Source organism: Stegostoma tigrinum, chromosome 15 (genome assembly GCF_030684315.1).
Source record: "Stegostoma tigrinum isolate sSteTig4 chromosome 15, sSteTig4.hap1, whole genome shotgun sequence".
In the NCBI taxonomy this organism is placed as follows: domain Eukaryota; kingdom Metazoa; phylum Chordata; class Chondrichthyes; order Orectolobiformes; family Stegostomatidae; genus Stegostoma; species Stegostoma tigrinum.
In genome coordinates, this window is record NC_081368.1 from 39,657,911 (window position 1) to 39,679,559 (window position 21,649).

Genomic DNA, 21,649 nt, shown 5'->3' on the forward strand with positions numbered 1-21,649 from the left:
GATACGCTGAATCATAGCTTACTGGCTGACTGCTTCCAATAAACCACCAGCAACCACTCACCTCCAGAGTCAGATACTGCCAAACATTTAATGGGAAATTGGGGAGAACTGCTATCTGTCCCAAGTTGCCAACTTTACCAAGCAGTAGTTCACTCGAGCAGGGACTGACTATGAAACTGTATTACTAATCAATGCTTACTTGGAAACAGAGAAGACTATGACTCAATGTAACACATTTCAAAGCTCAGGAGACTTTAGGATGAGGGTTGGGCCAACAAGCTCGCTCCCTTTCAGTTGTGGAAAGTTTCATCATGAATGTATGATTACATAGTCATTAGGCTCCAGAAATAGTGTGTTAAAAAAGAGCTCAGTAAACTTAATGAGCTTTCATAAAGCAAAGTAAGTCAAAAGGCTCCTAGATCAAAGAACATGCCTTCAGAATCAAAAACACTTCATAAGTGATTACAGTCCAGGACTGATCAAGAATATAGATACTTAAAACAGCTGGTTTTAATTTCAATTGCAAATTTCATTTAAAGACTTAAAAACCCAATGGCACCTATACCCGAGAGAGATCATGCAATCAAAAGCCATTACAACTGGAATCATTCAAACATTGATAAATCAGAGTTTTAATTGGGAATTTGAGAGGTCCACTCAAAATCTAATAATGGGAACTCAGATTTAGTGGCAGTGGGCAGAGCAGAGACCCAGGTCTCAAATGTATTTGAGCCCTACATTTTGCACTTGCGATAGTTTGTCCTGTGATAAGTGTATGTATTTTTGCTTTCTCCTAATATGGTGTTCTGTTCCCAGGCAACAATTGGAATTGATTTCCTATCAAAAACAATGTATTTGGAAGATCGGACGGTGAGTATGATCATATTTACAAATAAGAATTTTTGTATCTTAAACCAGTGCTATCATTTTGTGAACCCATTTGTTTCAGGTTGGTGGAAGGGCATTGAATAATTGTGCAGCGGGTGCTGATTGGAAGATTTTGGATTTATGACTAGTCAGCAGAATGGAAATAAAACTAAAATTTGTGTGGTCTTTTATGCCGCAGGATAAAGCAACTGCTTCAATCCTGAATCTACTAGGTTGAAACACGTTTTGCTTTATGTCCTCTAGTATGCTGAATTATGCCAAAAGCTGTTTATATTTCAAAAGATAAGTAATAAAATTGAAACAGTTTACTGGCTGTGAGCTGGTGTTTGGTGCTAGTGAGTATTTCTTAATTAATTTTGATTTGGTTGTTGAGACATATTGCATGGATTGGATTAAGTCTGCAAAATAGCTTTGGAGTATGACAACTGGATTCCTATACTGAAGAGCAGTTATGTTTTCACTACTTGTGTTACAGTTTCTAGTTATCAGAGCAGTTGAACCTTTGCAATTAGTGGACTGTAAATTTTACAGAATGCCCATGTCTCAAAACCATAACATCTGCCTTAGTTTTCTTTCTCCTGAAGATGTTATCCCATCCTGGTATATGATTTCATTAACACAGGTTCCTTTTGAGTATCTTGTTCAATTAGGGTCCAAAATGAAACATGCCTAAATGGTGAGTAGGCTATTCACATAAAGTGAAATCTTGAGTTTGATGTTCTCACTTAATTTTGAGGCGTTAATACAAATAATGGGAATGTGAGCTGCAGTTTATTTGGCATGTTTTCTCCTCACTCCCTCTTGACCACTGCTCACCAGCTACTGAGCCTAATCTTGTCACATTTGCTATAATCCTGGTTAAAATGAGTTAATTCAGAATAGATTAATCAATTGCCATATCGTATTTATGCATCTCATCAAATTAATCATATATCCAAAAATTCATTCTACTTCCCAATGTTTGTAGCAGGTAACTGTTTGTGAAATGTACTGTTCAGATGTTCTGAAAATGCTCCAGCCTTGCTACTGTTCTCCATAATCCCATTTATTATGTGCAGTTAGAGAAAGCATGTTGGTAAGGGGTATTAAAGTAATCAGGAACTTTGCATTCACAGCAAAATCAGGAGTAAATATCAGCCTGAGACTAAAGTTGGTTACTGATAAAGCAATTGAATTTGTTAACCAGGTCCATTCACTTCCATCTCTCAGGCCTTATTGATTTAATCTGGACACAATTTCAATTAATGGCTCAGATTGTAGGAGACTAAGGGAATCCCTTTAGTTCACTTGAAATTGTCTGGCTAAGTAACAGTTGATTTTGAGCAGATTGCATCAATGTATAGAGCATGAAGTGTTGCTAAGTATCACCGTTAAAGTTTCATTGTTTACAGCTTACCTTCTTGCACTTCTTTTCACTTTCCTTTTCTTGTAAGTAGAAAACAAGCTCCCAGCAAACAACCCTGGGGAACACTGTCTGTAACTCTAAAGTTATACAGTTATATCTACTGTCTCTTTGTTCCCTTTTGTTTCATTCATGCTGCTACTGATGCTTTACTATCTTAGAGTTTGAGCAGTTCTCTTAAGATTTGCTTAAAGCTTCGTAAGTCTCAAGACACAAACAGCATCCCAAGAATAATAGAAAACCAGGGAGCATGAGGTCAGAAGAATTTAAACCAATCACTATAACTAGAAGAAAAGGTACTATGAAAACCAATGGGTTAGAGACGCATACTTTCCCTGGACCTGATAGTCTGTATCTCTCATTTTAAATGGAAGTGGCTGCAAAGACAGTGGATGTGTTGGTTGTAATTTTCCAAAATTCCTTAAATTCTGGAAAGGTTGCAGTAAGTTGGTAAGCTGCAAATGTGATATCACCTTTCAAGGAAATGGGAAACTTTAGAACCTGTATGTCAAACGCCTGCCACTGGGGGGGGAAAAAATGTTAGGTTCCATTATTAGGAAGATAGTAAGAATTTTAGAAAATCATAACACAATTAGATGGAATTAGCATTATTTTGAGAAAAATTTGTCACATTTTCTATCAGAGTTCATAGAGGATGTAACAAGCATGGTCAGTAAAGGGGAACCAGTACAGGTAGTGTTTGGATTTCCAAGAAAATACTTGATAAGGCCACATAAAAGGTTATTGCAGAAGACAGAGATCATGGTGTCATGAAGAATCTGTTATCACAGAGGATTTGACTAACTAGGGGGAAAAAGAAAATTGGGATAAACCAGTCATTTTCAGATTGGCAAACTGATTAGTTGCTTTGCTTGAGTTGCAATTGTTTAAAATCTGTACTAGTGGCTTGGGCATAGGGAATATTTGCACTGTATTCAGACTTGATACAAAGAAGTAGGAAAAAGGAAATTGAGGAGAACTTGGTCTGCAAAAAAATATAGCAAGAGAGTAAAATCTGGCAGATGTCGAGTTTAATGTGGGGGAAATATGAAGTCATCCACTTTGGCAAAAAAACAGAAGAAGAATAATCACTTAAAATGAGAGACTGCAGAATATTGCAGTACGTAAAGGGCTCTTAGGTGATCTTGTACGTGAATCTCCAAGGTGTTAGTATGTAGGGTTAGCAAGTAATTAGGTAAGTGGAATGTTGGTTTTTATTGCGAGTGGAATGGAGAATAAGAACACAGATGTCTCGCTGCATTGTGCAGGATATTGGTGTCCTTACTTAAGGAAAGATATCTGTTAAGTTTGTTCAGAGAATGTTTACCAAGTTGTTTCCAGGGTTGAAGGGGGTGTTCTGAGAGAAATTTCGAGCAAGTTGGAAATAAGCTTGTTTGAGTTTGGAAGAATGAGGTGACCACTTTGAAACACAACATTGAAGGAATTTGTCAGAATAGATTCTGCATGTTTCATCTTTGGGGGAAGTCTAACAAGCAGCACAGTTTTAATGCTAAAAGATATTCCATTCGTGACTGGAATCACTCAGGAAATAGAGGAATCCACTCCTATGGAGTTACTTCAGTGTCAACAAGAGAAAGTCACACTCCTGAAGAAATTTGCTGTCAACAATTGTCTTTGAGTTGGGTTAAACACTTTTTGACATCCCATTTATTTGGGAAGCTTGACTCACTTGATTCTACCATCAAAGACTGGGCGCAGTATGTGGGAAGAATGTTTATTTTTGTTCTCTGGGCAAATTGCTTTTCATCTGCCCCAAAGTAATGAGTCAGTCATAATGATTTGGGTCTACAAGCTTCAATTATTTGGAGCCTAACTTTCCCTGAGGCACCAGATGATAAATCCTTTCAAGAGTTGACAGATTTAGAGGAGTGTTACAACCCCAAGCCACCTCCACATTTTCAAATGTGTTAAGCGTAGCTTTTGAGTTGCAGGGTATTCTGATGGAAGTGGACACCGTTGCCGGTCTGACTGAGCTTGGGGAACACCACTTGAGCCTAGGCAATTGCACAGCCTCACTCGGGACACATCCTGAACAGATGCCAGCCCACCACAAAACCCCAAACCAAAACTAAGCTCCAGCCAAACAGTTAAAATTTTCTTCAGGATCCTGGCTAGCCAGCCATCATGGTAGCTGCCAATATGCAGACTTGATTACAAAAGTGTAACTAGACCTAAATTCAGTCAGACAACTTATAAACCAGTATCTTGGAAAGTGCACACCCTGGAAAGTTCACCAACTTCTGGTTTGGAACAGTTGAATTGCTGCATGAGATCCAAATCAGAACCAACCAGAATAGACATCTAATTAAATGGTTTCCTGGTTCTAATGGAGGTTAATATTGGTGTGGCCATTTCAGCGATAACAGAGCCAGTCTTCATCAAAATTTGCTCTGGTCTTCAACTCTTAAGTTTGTGCAAAACTTCAGCTAGACTGAGAACCTATACTGGGGAACTGTTGCAGATTGAGGGAACAACTTTGGTTCTAGTCTCTTATGAGAAGCAACTGGTTCAGTTACCACTGATTGTAGTAGAAGCCCCAAGCTTGATGGAGTGAAATTGGTTGAAAAAGATTAACTTAGAGTGACTCAATTTTTTTTTGTTTGTAAACGGCTGCCTGAGTGAAGTCCTAATTAAATAGAAGTTTTTCAGGAAAGTCTAGGGACTATCAAAGGAGCTGAGGCCACCTTGCATGTTGACCAGGAAGCAATTCCATGATTCTGCAAGGCCCACCCAGTGTCATTTTACCTTTTTGTGGGCAAAAGTAGAGGCAGTAATCAGAAGGCTGGAAAGTGAAAGAATCATCAAACCCAGTCCAATTGAAACCCAATGGGTTGGTTCACCTTTTGTAAGGATTTTAAACAAACGGTTAACTGCTTTTTGCAACAAGATAAATGATCAGTCCTTTAGAGGATTTATAAGCAAAGCTGGCAGGAGGGCTGTCCTTCATGAAGCTGAACATGAGCCATGCAAACTTGCAGTTGCGATTGGATGGTGATTTCCAGAAGTATGCTGCAATTAATACCTGTAAGGGATGTCAGACTGTGCAGTTTTTTCAACGGATGATGGAGGACATTTTACAAGGTCTGTCCGAGGTCGCTGCTTCACTAGATATGCTAGCGACAATGAAGACCAATAAGGAGCACTTGGAGAACTTGAACATCACCTTTAGACATTTCTCCCAGGTGAGTATACAGCTCAGAAGGGAAATACGTGTGCTCTAGGCACCCCAAGTGACCTACTTGGTCTGTAGGCTCAACAAGACAAGGTTACACCCATTGGAAGATAGTAAGGATGATCAAAGGTGGCCAGACTCTCATCAGTACCGGAGTTCAGGTCTTTCCACAGGCTGGTGAATTATTAAAGAAAGTTCATTCATAACCTGGCCTCTATCCTGCTACCTTTACATCAACTCTTAGAAGTTCAGCCTTGGAATTTGACTCTTACCCAAGTCACAGCTTTCCAGGAAATAAAGAAACAGCTATCATCCTCAAAGGTATATGCATGCCTTAATCCCAAGCAAGACCTGGTATTGATATGCGGTACCTATGGCATTGGGGTGATATTAACTCATAGGTGGCCCAGTGGAGTGGAACACCATACAGCTTATGCATCCAAGACTTGAGATGGACATGGCAGATTTTGCCACCTAAAGAGGAGAATGAATTCCTTTGAGGCGCTCTGTGCAAAAGGCTAGCTAGTGTGCGTAACAACACGTTTGCCTATCTCGGAGGCAGAGTTCGAGGATGCTGACCCAATGCTAAAACACCCCAGGACCAGCTACAAAAATAACTGGCCTATGTCCTCTGACTCGGAGGGCGAGGGGTGTAGTGATTTGCAACAATGTCAACCCTGGCTGACAGATTTAAATAGGTGTGTCAGACGTCCTGTTCACTCAGAACTGGATCAATGTCAAGGAATCTACACGTGTAGATGAAAGGTGATGGAAACCAGCCTCTTTGAAATTATTTCCGTTTGTTTTTTAACTTCTCACTGTAGAAGACAATTTTTCAGGTTCAATTAATAAGCATATTTCAAGGGTGAGATTGTGTCTTTCAAAAATCTGTCAAATGGAGTTAAGGATCATGGAAACTAGATTGGCAAGAAAGTGAAATTAAGGCTACAATCATGATCTTGTTGAATGGTGAAGCAGGGTCAATGGGCTAAATGGCCTATTGCTCTTTTTAGAATGATTAAATGACATGTCCAATTCTTTCTTTTTTTGAAACACACCTATTTCCTCAAATCCAGTTGTTTGCAAAATACAACCCGTATTTCACAAATCCAGGCTGCTGATTAACCACTTCTGATCCCTGCCTTTAGAAAGGTTCATTAATTTCGGGCCATATAACACAAGCCAATTGCAAATCCCTGCTACAAATGTAACACATGATTCAAGTGAGGTTTAGACAGGGTCTCTACATGGCAGCAGGTACTGCAAGCTCCACTTGGAATTAATGCAGAGCTGCACTTGGTCACCCTGTGAAGCTATCTGTTTGCACTGAAAGTCAGCAGCATCCTGCCAGCCAGGAATCGGGCCTACTCGTATGGCTAATCATTGGCATCCACTTGGATGGTCTGCAAGTTGATACTCAACCTGGTGGCTGCATTATGGATACACTTTTTTTTGGCTGCCATGGAATGGGACTTTAACCCAGAGCATTTGGCTCGGGCAGGTATGCCACATTTTACCGCAAAAACTTTCTCAATTGTATTAACTATTGGAAGTAAATTTGAAGATGATCAGCAATTTCATTGAAACATCATATGTTGAATATTATTTGTTTTGGTTTTCAGGTTTCTTGCCAATATTGAAGACTCTTGTCATAGGTCCTTGCAGCATCTGGGCCAAATAAATTGCCAAGTTAATTTCACTCAGGTGTTGAGATAGTAGGGACTGCAGATGCTGGACAATCTGAGATAACAAGGTGTAGAGCTGGATGAATGCAGCAGGCCAAGCAACGTCAGCTTGCCTGCTGCGTTCATCCAGTTCTACACCTTGTTATCTCTTCACTCGGGTGCAGTTATGATTGGATGCTGCTGTATAGCCAGCTAGCAAAATCTGCTCAGGTTCACAAAGTGTAATCCTTAGAGACTTAATTTTCTGTTCTCAGTTAAAGCATCTGGTCCCCACATTATACTCAAGATCCCTATCCAAGGGAGCCATAAATGGCGAAGTCAACATAGCCTGTAATTAACCACCCCCTTCCCTAAATCACCAGCAAAGTTTGCTCAACCTGACTGCAATTATTTTTCTGCCAGCTAATGAAATGTGAGCTATTCCTCATCTGTTGCAGACCGAAGCATTTGTCATTTTAAAATTGATGAAATTGATTGGCCTTGCAGGGAGCCAGCAGAGTTCAGACTTCCCAGTTATTTCAGAAAATAGGTTTGTTATGAGAATGTCCTCCTTGTCCAAGAATAGGAGTTTGGCAACAAATCTGTCTTAAATATGTTATGGTAATTTTGTGTTATTCTCCAAGATCTGGTGTTTTGAGCTGTTGTTAGTGATTAAATTGGAAATGAGCAGCCTACAATTAGCGCTTTGGTCATTCTGCTTGTTATATTGCTGATGTTTAGCACAGAGGATTGAAATTACTCGTTTTACTTCCATTTCAGTTCCAAATCTGAGCTATCCCAAAAAAAGCTATAAATTAGAATCTATTATGATTTTACCTTGTCAGCAACCACTTGAACACTGAGCAGTAGGGAAGAGGGTAATGTCAAGACCTGGTAGCACTATTAGTTTTGGTAGGCTACAAGAGTGCTTACAATTTGTGTATAGGAAAAACACTGGAAATGAGTGCTCCTTATTATTCTGCACACACTCTCTCTGAAGTGGTGCTTTGCCTTATTCAGTTTGAGCCCCATGTGTGATATGAAGATAAAGGTAATAACTTTGTCATTGGTCTCATACAGTGAACAAGCATTCCATAATGGGAGAACTGAAAAAGCTGCAATTTTCTACGTGATTAATGTTGAATGATCGTTAATGGGAGTGGAGTTCAAATGAGGACAGAATTTGAGCTTTGTTTCCTTTATGATAATGCATGGTGAATTTAATCCAGACTCCTATACGAAGAATGTACCTTGTCAGTTACCAAAGATTAGCCAGCATATGTGGAATTGTACCCCAGCATGCGTGTACATCTTCAGGGGAGGATAAGAGAAAGCTCTAATATACTAGTGATGCTTCTATTGAAGCTTTAGCCAGGCATCTAATACTCATTGACTGGGTGCATGTTGCAGTGAATCATGTTCTGCTTCCTGTGTGTTCATGTGATGATTATGGAGAGGACGTCCAAGTTTTTAAATGAAAACATTAAATTCTGGAGATCACAGTGGTTCAGACAGCATCCATGGATAGAGAGAGCGAGTGAGCGAGCTAACATTTCGAGTCTGGGTGGCTCTTCATTGGAGCTCTCATGAAGTGTGGATGGGACAGCATTTATGTTGTAGTTTGGGGGGAGGGGTGTCAGTGGTTGTGGAGTGCTGGGAGAAAAAAGGATGTTGAGAGTTCAGATTGTGATTGGAATGTGAGAATGGCAAACAATGGTGTATCTAATTGCCAGACTGAAAGAACAGACAGTCCCATTGGGTGGGACAGGGATGGGTGAGATGACACGGTAACAGACAATATAACAAGTAAAGCTAAAAGAAGAGGAAGGGATGTGAGTTGGTTCACAGTTAGAAGGTGTTGAGCTCAGTCAGTCCAGAAGGGTGTAAAGTGCCTAGTCCAAAGATGAGATGTTGTTCCTCCAGTTTACACCGTGATTCACTGGAACACTGCAGCCTGCCGAGGAAAGACGATTGGATATGTGAGCATCTTCGCATTCTGCACACCTAGGCTCGAGGCATTAGCTTGCTGTCTCTTTGCATGGATGCTGCCCGACCTGCTAGGATTTCCAGCATTTATAGTTTACAGTACAGATTCCAGCATCTGCAGTAATTTGCTCCATGTTTTTAATCATGCTTTTTGTATTTGTATCTGAGAAATGAGATTATCGCAATGGTTACAAAGCGTCTGGCAGGTTTGTAAAATACCATTCTGCTTTTAAGTTTTTAGGTTCCCTGCATTCTTCATTTTATTTACTTTGCCGTTCAGTGTATTTTTCCTGTGTTGTTTTCCCATTTGGTTTTTCCCCTCTGCTCCTCCACCCCAGATCAGACTCCAGCTGTGGGACACCGCAGGCCAGGAGCGATTCCGCAGCCTCATTCCCAGCTACATTCGTGACTCGGCTGCTGCTGTTGTAGTGTTTGATATTGCAAGTAGGTATTCGGTGTATGTGTTTTGATTTCAGTACAATCAGTTCTCTTTATGAAAATATTATAGACTATCTGGCAATTAGCCTACCTTGGCTCTTGAGGAAGCTTGAATAAGATATCTCTTTCACCTGTGGCTACATACTGGTTTTACTGACTTAACAAACCTTTCCTTGGTTATTAGGTGAAAGTTAATGAACTGAAACATTTCACTTGCACCTTTAGACTTCATCAGGCTACCTCCAATAACCCAGGGCAGAACTTTCTTTGAATTTCTTCTGGAGCTTTGTCTATTATGACATAGATTTATCTGCCATGAATTCCTGTATACTATTGATAATGTACCACTCGTTTCATGCTGGTGTATCTGTTCCATCTGCATACAACAGAGTCAGATTTTTCAAATCATCCTGAATTGAAAGTATGTATTTATGAGTTAGCTGCAGTGTTCGAGTATTGCAGCCCCCTTTATCTAATACTACTCTTAACAACACTTCCAGCTATTAAAGAGAAAGGAGTTGGTTCTAGCACTCAACTGTAATCTCAATATAACACTTGAACACTCCCCTTTTGGGGTATTGCTGCTTCTGTAAATTCTAAAATCATTGAGCTTTGGATGAGGAGAGGGTTGAAGTTGAAATATCTCATTTGTATTATCAAATGACATTGTGCAAAGGGTCACTTACACTAGGATGCATTTCAATCCTCTAGAAAATTGACAGGAATGTGATCTTAAGAGGTGGACTGTTTTAAAGTGTATAGTTAAAGATATATTCAAGATTTTCACAACACTTGCACAATTGAATGGTTCAAAGGTTGGTGGGGTCTGAACCTTACAAGGTGTAATGTATGTTGATCTAGCTTATGACTGTCTGTTATCCTGAACTTTCCACACTTTGTACAAGGCACAGCTCTAGCTGCAGAGGTTTCAAAGTTGAACTTAATGCAATGCACCATAAATTGACAGATTTTCTGGTATTACAGAGGTGCCCACAGAATTATGTTCCCTCGTTGTATAATTTATATACTCGACATCTGATAAGTCAAATCTCTGAATTTCAGGAAAGTTATCAGGATATTGCATTGAATTGTCATTGGATGCAGATGCCAGTTTCATTCTGCAGGCCTGAGATGAAATTGATGTAAAATGTTTGCTGAGCGTTTCAGACTTTCTCATTGTTTAAATTTGCGACTAAATCAGATTATCACGAAACCCAATAGTGGAGATTCTGACCTCTTCCCTTTAAGTGGCATTCTGCTGTGCTGATTGAGATTGTTCCTTGATCCTGTCATTTTCCCCTTGCCTTTTCTCTTTCTCTGCTGTTCTGGACCTGGTCTCTGCAGGTTCGACTGCAGCTCTGGGACACAGCCGGCCAGGAGCGGTTCCGCAGTCTGATTCCCAGCTACATCCGTGACTCCACTATTGCTGTTGTAGTCTATGATATTACAAGTGAGTGCAAATTCCTGCTAGTTCTTTCTCTTGCTCCTGGTTCTGTGCATGACATGTTTCTATTTCCATTTTCTCACAGGAATAGCTTTTCTTATGCATAGTTGGCTGCAGTTAATCATTTCTCCATGTTCCTGACTATGTAGTTAACGTAGTGATGCAATTAGTGAAAGTAGTACCACTGTTGAGAATAGCAGTGCATTCAGACAGTTACTTAATTATTTATTTTGATTCCTAAATATAACAATTGGTAACTTTTTATTCATTCATGAGATGTGGGTTGCACGGGTGAGGTCAGCATTGATTACCCGTTCAGTTAAGAGTCAACCAAATTGCTTTGTCACTTTTAAAACATGATTAAAAGTTTGTTTTTTTTCTCCCCCAAGAATAATCCTGGTATCTTTACTGGCTCCAATGTCAAAGGAAATCTGTGTTTGAAACCAGGCATCCTGAAAATAAAACTTAGCGTGTTAAAAAACCAATCCACGGTCTGTTTACAAAAGATTTGGAACCTCCCATTTGTCCATTGCATTCTTGATCTTGCACCATAAATATTGATTTGGATTTCTGATTTGCTTGGGGTTAAGAACTAACAACTAAAAGGTATTACACCTGGCAAGCCATTCCTTTTTCGATTCAAGCCTAATATGTGACCCGCCCACCCCCAATTGCAAGAAATATCTAATTGCTTTTTTGAAGCTATTTGTCAATTTCATTTGGTTTCCCTGGTAACATTCAAATTGATTATGACATTTTCACCAAAAAAGTACAGATTTTACCCCGCACCCCCCACTCCTAACTTCAAAGCAATTATTCCTTTGTACGAATCATTTGTCATGATAAAGAATGTGCTTTATTTGGTCTTGCTTTCTTTCCTAATCTCTCTCGCTTCCTTTTTTTCACTATCTAGATGTTATAATCAAATCACTTTCAGGCTGAGCCACGGCTGCCAATGCACTGGGACTATGTTATTCACTTTTGGGATTTAAGATAACAAGGTGTAGAGCTGTATGAACACAGCAGGCCAGGTAGCATCAGAGGAGAAGGAAAGCTGTTGGGTCCAGCAGAAGGGCCCAGACCCGAAATATCACCTTTCCTGCTCCGCTGCTGCCTGGCCTGCTGTGTTCATCCAGCTCTACACCTTGTTATCTCAGACTGCAGCATTCCTACTACCTCTTCTTATTTAAGAGATGCTTCAGAAATGGATTCAAAATATTAAAGCATTTTCTGATTGTGTAACTCCTTCACATTCAGCTGCTGAATGAATAAATACAGGGATGGTAGAGGTCACGTTAACATGATACAGGGCTGAGAGTCAGTGGGAAAGCAGCCTGTACATTCTTGAAAGTTGGATAAAGCAGTAAATAGTTGATATTTACAGGACGAAAGGAAATGCAGGAAACTGACACTAATGGTCTAACTGTAAAAATAAGTATGTGAAAAAAAATCTAGTTGAAATAAATAGCCTACCAGCAGGGAATGAAGCAGAGAATGCTGTTGTTAGTCTTGATGAGCGCAGAAGGTTTCCATTTTGCTTTTCTTCCTGTGTAAATTGTTCATAGATTAATAATAAATGGAGAAAAATCTGAAAATATTCAGCAAATCTGACCATGTCTGTCGTAAGTGAAGAACAGTTAATGATTAATTTGTTTCAAAAATGGAAAATGTTGAAGATGCAACAAAATTTAAATAAGTATGGAGGAAGGGAAAGTGAAAGTGAAGGCCCATAATGGTGCCGGAAGCTATGATGGTTGAAGACCAAATTTCATGTTAATCGGGCTAATAGCCACACAAGATGGGTCTCCTGGAAGTGTGAATTAGAAGAGCAGAACCATCCTAGATTGTTGATTATGCCGTTCTCCATACACAATCTGTGGCCCCTTCAGAAAAGTGACCATAATATAGTAGAATTTTTTAAGTTCGAAATTGACACGATAGAGCCTGGGACTAAAATCCCTGAGTCTAAAAGGAAACTGCGGTGGTATGAGGCACAAGCTGGCTTTAATAAATTGGGGAGTGTTACTTAAAGGGATGACAGTGGATAAGCAATTGCAAACACTCAGAGTACATGGAAGAACTGCAGTAATTGTTCATTCTTGTCTAATATAAAAATAAAACAGGAAAGGTGGCCCAACCTTGGCTGAGAGGGAGTTCAGGGATTGTCTTAGATACAAAAAAAATCTGCATACACAGGAATGGGAGTAGTTTATTTCAGCAGGGGAGGACAAAGATTGGTTTAATAATGGTTAAGTAAAATATGAGATTAAGCTTGACTGTAAACGCTTGTGTGGGTGTGGGAACAGAAGATCATTTTAGGCCTCTTACAGTCAGAAATGAAGGAGGTTATAAAGAGAAAGAGGTGGCAAACCAATATGACTTATATTCTGGTCCTATCTTCACAAAGGACAACGTGGTTAATTACCCAAAAATTGTTGGGGAACATGGGGTCTAGTGTGAGGGACGACCTGAGGGGAATTAGCATTGGTAGGGAAATTGATAGGATTAAAGACCGATAAAACCCCTTGTCGTGATAATTTATGTCTCTGAATACTTAAGCGACCCTGGAAATAGTGGAAGCATTGGTGGTCATCTTTCAAGATTCTCTATACTGTGGACTGCTAGGTACCTAATACAAATCACTTTTTTTTAAAACTGGAGGGAAAGAGAAGACAGGAACTGTAGATCAGTTTGACTGATATTGGTAGTGAGGAAATTGCTAGAGTCCATCTGACAGATTATACAACGGACCACTTGGAAAACAGTGACAGGACTGGACAGTCAGAATGGTTTTGTAAAAGAGAAATTGTGCTTGACAAATGCAGTGGATTTTTTTTTGAGGTAACTAGTTGAATTGTGATGGATGAGCAGTGGATGTGGTTTGTTTCGGCTATCGGGAGGGTTTGGATAAAGTTTGACATAATCGATTAGTATGCAAAATTAAAATGAATGGGATTGAGCATGGTTGCTTACATGGACAGGAAACAACAGGAATAATTAGGTTTACTTTTTCGCCAAGTAGCAGGTAGTGGCCAGTTTGGTGCTGGTGGAATCTGTATTTGGACTCCAGCTGTTCATTAGAAATTAATGATTTAGATGAGGGAACTAAATATAATATCTCCAAGTTTGTAGATCGGAGGGGCTTTAGTGAAATTTAGACAAGTTGAGGAAGTGGGCAATTTGTGGCAGATGCAGTAAATGAGATTATCCAATCCTGGTTGTTTTTAAAAAAAAGAGGGCCTATTTATTGTCTAAATGGTATATAGGGAAAAGAGGAGGTGCCATAAGATGTGAATATGCTTGTACATCTGTAGCTGAATGTAAACATTCAGCAGACAGTGAAGAAGGTAAACTGTAATGAAAGCGAGGGTTCAAGTACAGGAGCAGGGATGGTTTGCTTTAATTGTATAGGGCTTTGTTGAGACGACAGCTGCAGTATTGAATGCAGTTTTGGCCTCTTTTATCTGTGGAAAGATGTTTTGTCTGTGGAAGGATTTTAACTAAGATTTGGCAGGATGGGTGTATTGAGAGAGGCTGAATTGGTTAGGACAGTATTCACAAGAGTTTAGAAGTATGAAAATCCTGATCAGAAACCTGTAAATTTCCACCAGGACTAGACAGGATAAACACAATGAAAATGTTCTCTCTCTGGGGAGTCCAGAATCAAAGATCACAGTTTAAGGAAATGGGCTGGGCCAGTTGAAGCCAAGATGCGGAGAAAAATCTTCACTTGGAGAATAGTGGGATTGTGAAACTATCTGCCACAGATAGTGGAGCAAGCGGGAATAGGATACGGAGTTTAATAATCAGTTATAGAGTCACAGCTGTACAGCATGAAAACAGATGCTTTGGTCCACGCTGACCAGATATTCAAAATTAATCTAGTCCCATATCCCTCCTAAACCACCCTCATTCATATGCCCATCTGGGTGCTTTTTTAAATGGTGTTGTACCAGCCTCCTCCTCTTTCTCTGGCAGCTCATTCCATACATGCACAAAAAGCTGTCCCTTTTTTATATCATTCACCTCTCACCTTAAACCTATGCCCTCTATTTTTGGATTCCCCCACCCAAGGGAAAAGACCTTGGCTATTCACCCTACCCATGCCCATTGTGATTTTATAAAACCCCATAAGATCATCCTCAACCTCTGATGCTCCAGAAAAAATAGTCCTAACCTATTCAGCGTCTCCCTTTTAGCTCAAACCCGCCAACCCTAACAATGTTCTTAAATCTCTTCTTAGCCCTTTCAAGTTTCATAACATCTCTCCTATAGTAGGGTGACCAGAACTGAACACAGTATTTCAAAAGAGACCTAACCAATGTCCTGAATAACTACATGAGCAAACTCCATACTTGATGCACTGACCAATAAAGGCAAGCTACCAAATGCTGCCTTCACTAACCTATCTACCTTTGACCCTAATTTAGAGGAACAATGAACCTGCACTCCAGGGTCACTTACTCAACAGCACTCACCAAGACCTTACCATTAAGTGTATAAGTCCTGCCTTGATTTGCCTTTCCAAAATGCAGCACCTCACATTTATCTGAATTAAACTCCATCTGCTACTCTTTGGCCCATCTGATCAAGGTCCCATTTGCTCTGGTGTAACCTTCTTAGCTGTAGACAACACCTGCATTATTGGGTGTGGTCTGCAAACTTACTAACCATGCCTTCTATGTTTACATCCAAATCATTTATATAAAATGACGAAAAGCAGTAGATCCAGCACTGATCTTCGTGGCACACTGGCCACAGGCCTCCAGTCTGAAAGCATCTCTCCATCACCACCATCTCTAACCTTTTGAGCCAGTTCTATATCTTAATGGCTAGTCATCACTGTATTCCACGAGATCTAACCTTGCTACTCGGTCTACCATGAGGAACCTTGTCAAACATATTACTGAACTCCGTATAGATCACATACACTGCCCTCATCAATCCTGTTTGTTACTTTTTCAATCAAGTTAGTGAGACACGCTTTACCCCACAGACAGCCATGTTGACTATCCCTAATCAGTCCTTGCCTTTTCATACACATGTATATCCTGTCCTCAGGATTCCCTCCAACAACTTGCCCACCACTGATGTCAGGCTGATTAGTCTTTAGATCCCAGGCTTTCACTTACCACCTTTCTTAAATAGTGAAATCACGTTAGCCAACTGCTGGTTTTCTGGCACCTCACCTGTGACTACCACTGATACAAATATCTAAGCAAAGGGCTTAGCAATCACTTGCCTAGCTTCCCAGAGTTTGAGGCGCCACCTGATTTGTCCACTTTTATGCTTTTTCAGATGTCAAGCACCACCTCTGATATGAACATTTTTCACAATGTTGCTATTTGTTGCCCCAAATTCTGTATCTTCCATGTCCCCCTCCACAGTAAACACTGATGCAAAATACTAGTTTAATATTTCCTCCATCTTCCGCAATATAGGCGGCCTTGCAGATCTTTAATGGGCCCTATTCTCTCCCTAGTTACTCCTTTTTTTTTGTCCTTAATATGTTTGCCGACTCCATTTGGATTCTTTCCCTCTTTGCCAAAGCTCTTTCATGTCACTTTTTTGCCCTCCTGATTTCCCTCTTAAATATACTCCTTTTTGCTTTCATATTCTTCTAGGGATTCACTCGTTCTCTCCTGTCTATACCTGACACATGCCGCCTCCTTTTGACCAAAATGTCAATTTCTCTAGACACCCAGCCTTCCCCTTCATCCTAACAAGAACGTACAGTCTCTGGACTCTTGTTTTTTTTTTCCAAGGCTTTCCATTTTCCAGTGGTCCCTTTTAACCTTGCCCCCAATCAACTTTGGCAAGTTCTTGCCTAATGCCATCAAAATTGGCCTCCCTCCAAATTAGAATTTTAACTCTGAGACTGGATCTATCTTCTTGCATCACTACTTTGAAATGAACAGAATTATGGTCACTGGCCCCCAAAGTGCTACCCCACTAACATCTTGGCCACCCACCCTGCCTTATTCTCAAGAGTAAGTCAAGTTTTGCACCTTCCCCAGTAGGTAAATCCACATACTGGATCAGAAAATTTTCTTGGCACACTTAACAAATTCCTGTCTATCTAAGCCTTTAACTCTATGGCAGTGCTGGGCTATGATTGGAAAGTTAAAGTCCCCCATAGTCCTTACAAATAACAATGTTCACATTGAATGATGGAGCAGGCTTGAAGGGCCAAATGGCTTGCTCCTACTCCAGTTTTGTGTTTCTGTGTCACCATGCTGTCCAGGAAAAAAAACTTCTGGATCCCTACTTTATGATCTGAAATTCTGAACTTGATTTACAGAGTAACAATTTATGAAGTGCCTAATCAAAAGCTGTTCCCTAAGCTTATGTTGAGCTTCATTTGAACAGCTTAGGAGGCTGAGAACAAAGAGACCAGTGAAATGGATGAAGAATTGAAATCGGTTGCAGTTGGAAGCTGTGGGTCAAACAGGTGAACTGATCAGAGGCTGTCTGGAATGTAGTCACAGAATCTGAATTTGATCTTTCTAATGTAGAGAAAACTTTGGTCAAATACTGTATTGAGGTAAGTATGCATAATTCACTGCTTCACTTGGAAGCAGTGACTGAGACTTTGGGTATTGAGAAGACAGGTGATTAAAAAGGACAGATGTTGCATATCCTGTGCTTGCATAAAGATGAAGTTTAGAAGATATGGGAGGTGACGGGTTGGATGGGGTATTCTAGAGGGAATGGGGTCTTCATGCTGAAAGGGGAATGTAAGATGTGTTTGGAATCATGCTGGTTTAATGCAAAGCCAGATGTGGTGATGGGTGAAGGTGAGGGGAACCCAATCATGGATCTGGGTGTGCTGGGAAGACAGAAGTGTAGGATTGAAGAGAATGTCCTAACACTTGATTTAATTCATTCCCTACTTTCTCCCAAACCCCCTGAAGATTAGTTATTTCTATTTTCTTCCTTTTTTGTTTTCAATGCAAATCACTCTCCATATCAACATGCTATTTTACTTAAATTGCAGGTTCTAAAATGGGCAAGTTAGGAAATAGGAGCAGGCTATGGCTGTTCAGCAATTTGAGCCTGCTCCAACATTCAGTGTGAACATGGCTGAGCATCCAACTGTATACCCTGTTCCTGCTTTGATCCCTTTAGGCCTAAGAAATATTTCTAAACTCTTGAACATTCAGTGTTTTGGCCTCAATCATATTCTGTGGCAAAGAATTTCTTGGCCTTACCACCCTCTGGATGAAGAGATTTTTCCCTCCTGTCAGTAGACATGGGTGTCCCTATTAGTAGAAAATGCAACAAGGAGGTTAAGCCTAAAATGCTAGTCCACAAACGGCAGATCATTTTGATCAGTCCTTCTCCCTAATCTTGGATGCAGTATGCGCCTCTCTTGCATCCAAAGGTCCACTTCGAACTTCTGAGTTCAAATCCTGGTGCCTCCTGTCGTCCATAGTATCAGAAACAATTGCAAAGATAAAATCTGAGAGAGTGCAAGAAAAAACAGAATGGTGAGGGAGTGAGGTGGGTGGGAATTTCCTTGTAGAGAAAGGAGAGGGATATGGCTGAAGAAAAGGGTGAAATGGAGAGAAATTGAAGGAAGGTTTGCATGGAAGAGGGTTTTAAGAAGGGTGGAGAAAGAAATAAGCTGGTGAATAAATGAAAGGGCATAGAACACAAGGCACAAGAAATCTTCATGTCCTTGTAATATTCCAAAAGGCTTCACAGCCAATTAACATGATGACAAGGACAGTGGACAATTTGTGTACAGGCTTCGTGTCAATTAAGTGAGTGACTATTCATAATTGATGATTTTACTGAGATGTTTTCCAGGACTCAAGACAAAACCTCTTGTCTTTGAAAATGGTATACTTTGGAATCTCTTGGAAAAACTACTTTGAGCTTCAGTTTGACAACTTATTGTCAGTTGTGCCATCTTATCATGTGATAATCCTTCAGAATGGCATTGACATGCTAACATAGATTATATTACAGCCTTGTAGGGCTTTAACCTGAAAACTTGTCCACTCCATTCATTACTCACCAAGTTTGAACTAATATATGGAAGATTTGCAGTAGAGGTGGCTGTAGAATGTGAAGAAGAAAGCAAAGAACCTGTGGGATAGATATGTAGGGTGAGAAGAGGTCTGCTTTATCACTCAACGTAACTGTTCCAGTTATAGTCATAATTTTTGTCACATTATGCCGTGTTTGCCTGAAATTAGGATCAGCACCTAAATATGAAATATGGAGGCATTATTTGCAAAATCAGCCTTTAATATAAAATCAGCAGCAAGGTTTTTTTGCTTAAACATGAACTTGTGCATGAGAAAAGAAACAGTTGAACCTCCCCATCATAAACGAGGCTGTAAACCATTTGATCTCAACTTCTATGACTTTACAAGTTTCTGGAGCATGTCCAAGAAACCTATTCCTGCAAGATCTCGAGCTTATTAGTCATTGAGGAAACTAATTTCTGCAATAAAATCTTAAATCACCATTTACCAAATTAAATTCATTGAAGGCAGGAAGTGGACATCATTGTATGGATCTTCAAGATGAGAAATGTGTCCCACATAAAGTTACACCGACTGCATCTACTGTTAATTTTTACTAACAGCCCGTTGCAGTGAAAATAACCACCTAAGTTGCTTCACTATGTTCTCAGATTGTCTTTGTCTTTTTCTGTTTGCCCTGTCCCCACGACCTCCAGATTTGAACTCTTTTCAACAGACTTCCAAATGGATTGATGATGTACGGACAGAAAGAGGAAGTGATGTCATCATTATGCTGGTTGGGAATAAAACGGATTTGGCTGACAAAAGGTAACCAGCTTAAATGGGTATTTCATGTCAATGTTTTTTCTCATTCAATTTTTAAAAAATTGATATTAGTAGCCTTAGTTGAAGTGAGCTGTATTTCTTATAATTCCCCCGTTAAGTCAGGTGATTAATAAATTATGCCGTGGATGCCTCAGGTATGTTTCTCATGGAATGTGCACTAAATGTCTGTGCCATTTACTTTGGGGTCTCACTTGTGAGAATTTGGATCTCAAAGCATCAGTTTCTGTGTCGAGAAAAGCAGGAGGGAATTGATGACAAACTGTCAGTACTTGCCATCGTTAACAGCATTCTTGGTGATCACATTTTTGTAGATTATAGGTAAGTGTGAGACCACATCTTAAAAAAAAGAATTTGAACATTCATAAGTGATAATTATTTAGGGACCAATTTATGTGGTCAGTTGGTTAAATTTTTGGCATTGCAATATGGCATGAAGCTTAGTGGAAAAATGTGGTTATTACCTCTGAACCAAATTCAAATTCAGGATTTCGGGCATATCTAGATAACTGTTGGATCGTACATTTAACACTTCTTTTGTGTTCTCAAGTTCAGTACTTTTGTTTCTCTACTAATCATAAAATTATGGGCCATTGTCTCCAAAGCAGACTTAAACGGGTCTTGATTCTCAGCTTCCTCGTTTTTTTTTTTAAAACTTTCAGCAGTTCACCATGCACTGAGAAGATGACAGTGGTGGCTACAGGTTTATTTTGTAGTGGAAGTTTGTTACTCTACATGCCAGATGGATAACTATTAAATTTTAGGTACTATACAAATTAAAAGATTCCAAAGTGTTTCATATGAAGACTGTAGCAAAATTAGGCACTGAGTCAGAAGGCAATATATTGGAAGAGAAGGGTTAAACTGGATAAAATAATAGGTTTTAAGACGCATCTTAAAAGATTCAAGCTCTTTGGAAGGATCCTTGCTGTGGCTAATCTATGAAGAAGAAGAGAATTTCAAAAGTGAGGGGGAAAACATGCAAAATGATTGCTTCTGGTCATGCAATGTAGGTCAGCAAGTACAGGGCAAGGGTGTGGACGGAGTTAAAATAATGAAGTTTTCTTGACTGCAAAAAGAACTCTAGGATTATTGAAACTCTGCATTCGGGCGAATCTTCAAGGACAGTGTTGAGAACTTCTGCCCTGCAGGCAAGTTTCCCAAGAACCATGAGATATTTTGCACTATGGTAAAATACTTAGACTGTTTAGACAATATAAATGTGAAGAGCTGCTGCTCCTGCCAGTTATGATTTCATGCTCTTATTTGCCAGTTACACCCTCTACAGAAATACAAGATGGCACTGACACCAGATGACCCCTTGTGAGCTCCTATGGCAGATCTAACACTAACGTTTCTTACCACCATTCTATACTTTAAAATTTTAAAATTATAAATCTGTAACCTGTATGCTTCTAAGTTTTTTTGATCTGCACACCCATTGCTTGCTGTGATCTGCCTGTACTGCTCATAAACAAAGCTTTTCACTGTATCTCAGTACAATCAATCAATCACTCCTTGAAAGTTAGATCTTGATTGATCTTGTAAATTTCCACTTGCCAAAGTGAGGAAGAATGTGCCATTCTTCAGTTTTCTTCTTTTCTCAGTTCTTAAGATTAAAAAAAAATCATTTATATATGTGAATCTTTTAAATAAATAGGTTCAAGAGATTGACAGTTTCTTATTCAAGAATGTATGGTGTGAGCAAAGTAGGAAAGAAATAATTTAATGTCCTTAGAACTATTGATGGCTGGATGTTGTTACTTGTATAATTTCTGAACTAGAATACGTTAATACCATGGTTCTGTTTCTCGT

General features: G+C 39.7%; 1 protein-coding gene across 2 annotated transcripts in view; it reads left to right on the forward strand.

Annotated features, from left to right (window-relative positions):
* The window catches only part of LOC125458927 (ras-related protein Rab-6A-like), a 58,399-nt gene that overhangs the window by 16,201 nt on the left and 20,549 nt on the right, over window positions 1–21,649 (forward strand). Inside the window, exons 3-5 of one of the 2 annotated variants that reach the window (XM_048544774.1) lie at window positions 817–870; window positions 9,472–9,577; window positions 19,708–19,819. In XM_048544774.1, coding sequence (XP_048400731.1) covers window positions 817–870; window positions 9,472–9,577; window positions 19,708–19,819 — 272 coding nt within the window. Of the gene's footprint in view, window positions 1–816; window positions 871–9,471; window positions 9,578–10,915; window positions 11,022–19,707; window positions 19,820–21,649 lie in introns of both variants that reach the window. The other variant, XM_048544773.1, reaches the window with a different exon arrangement.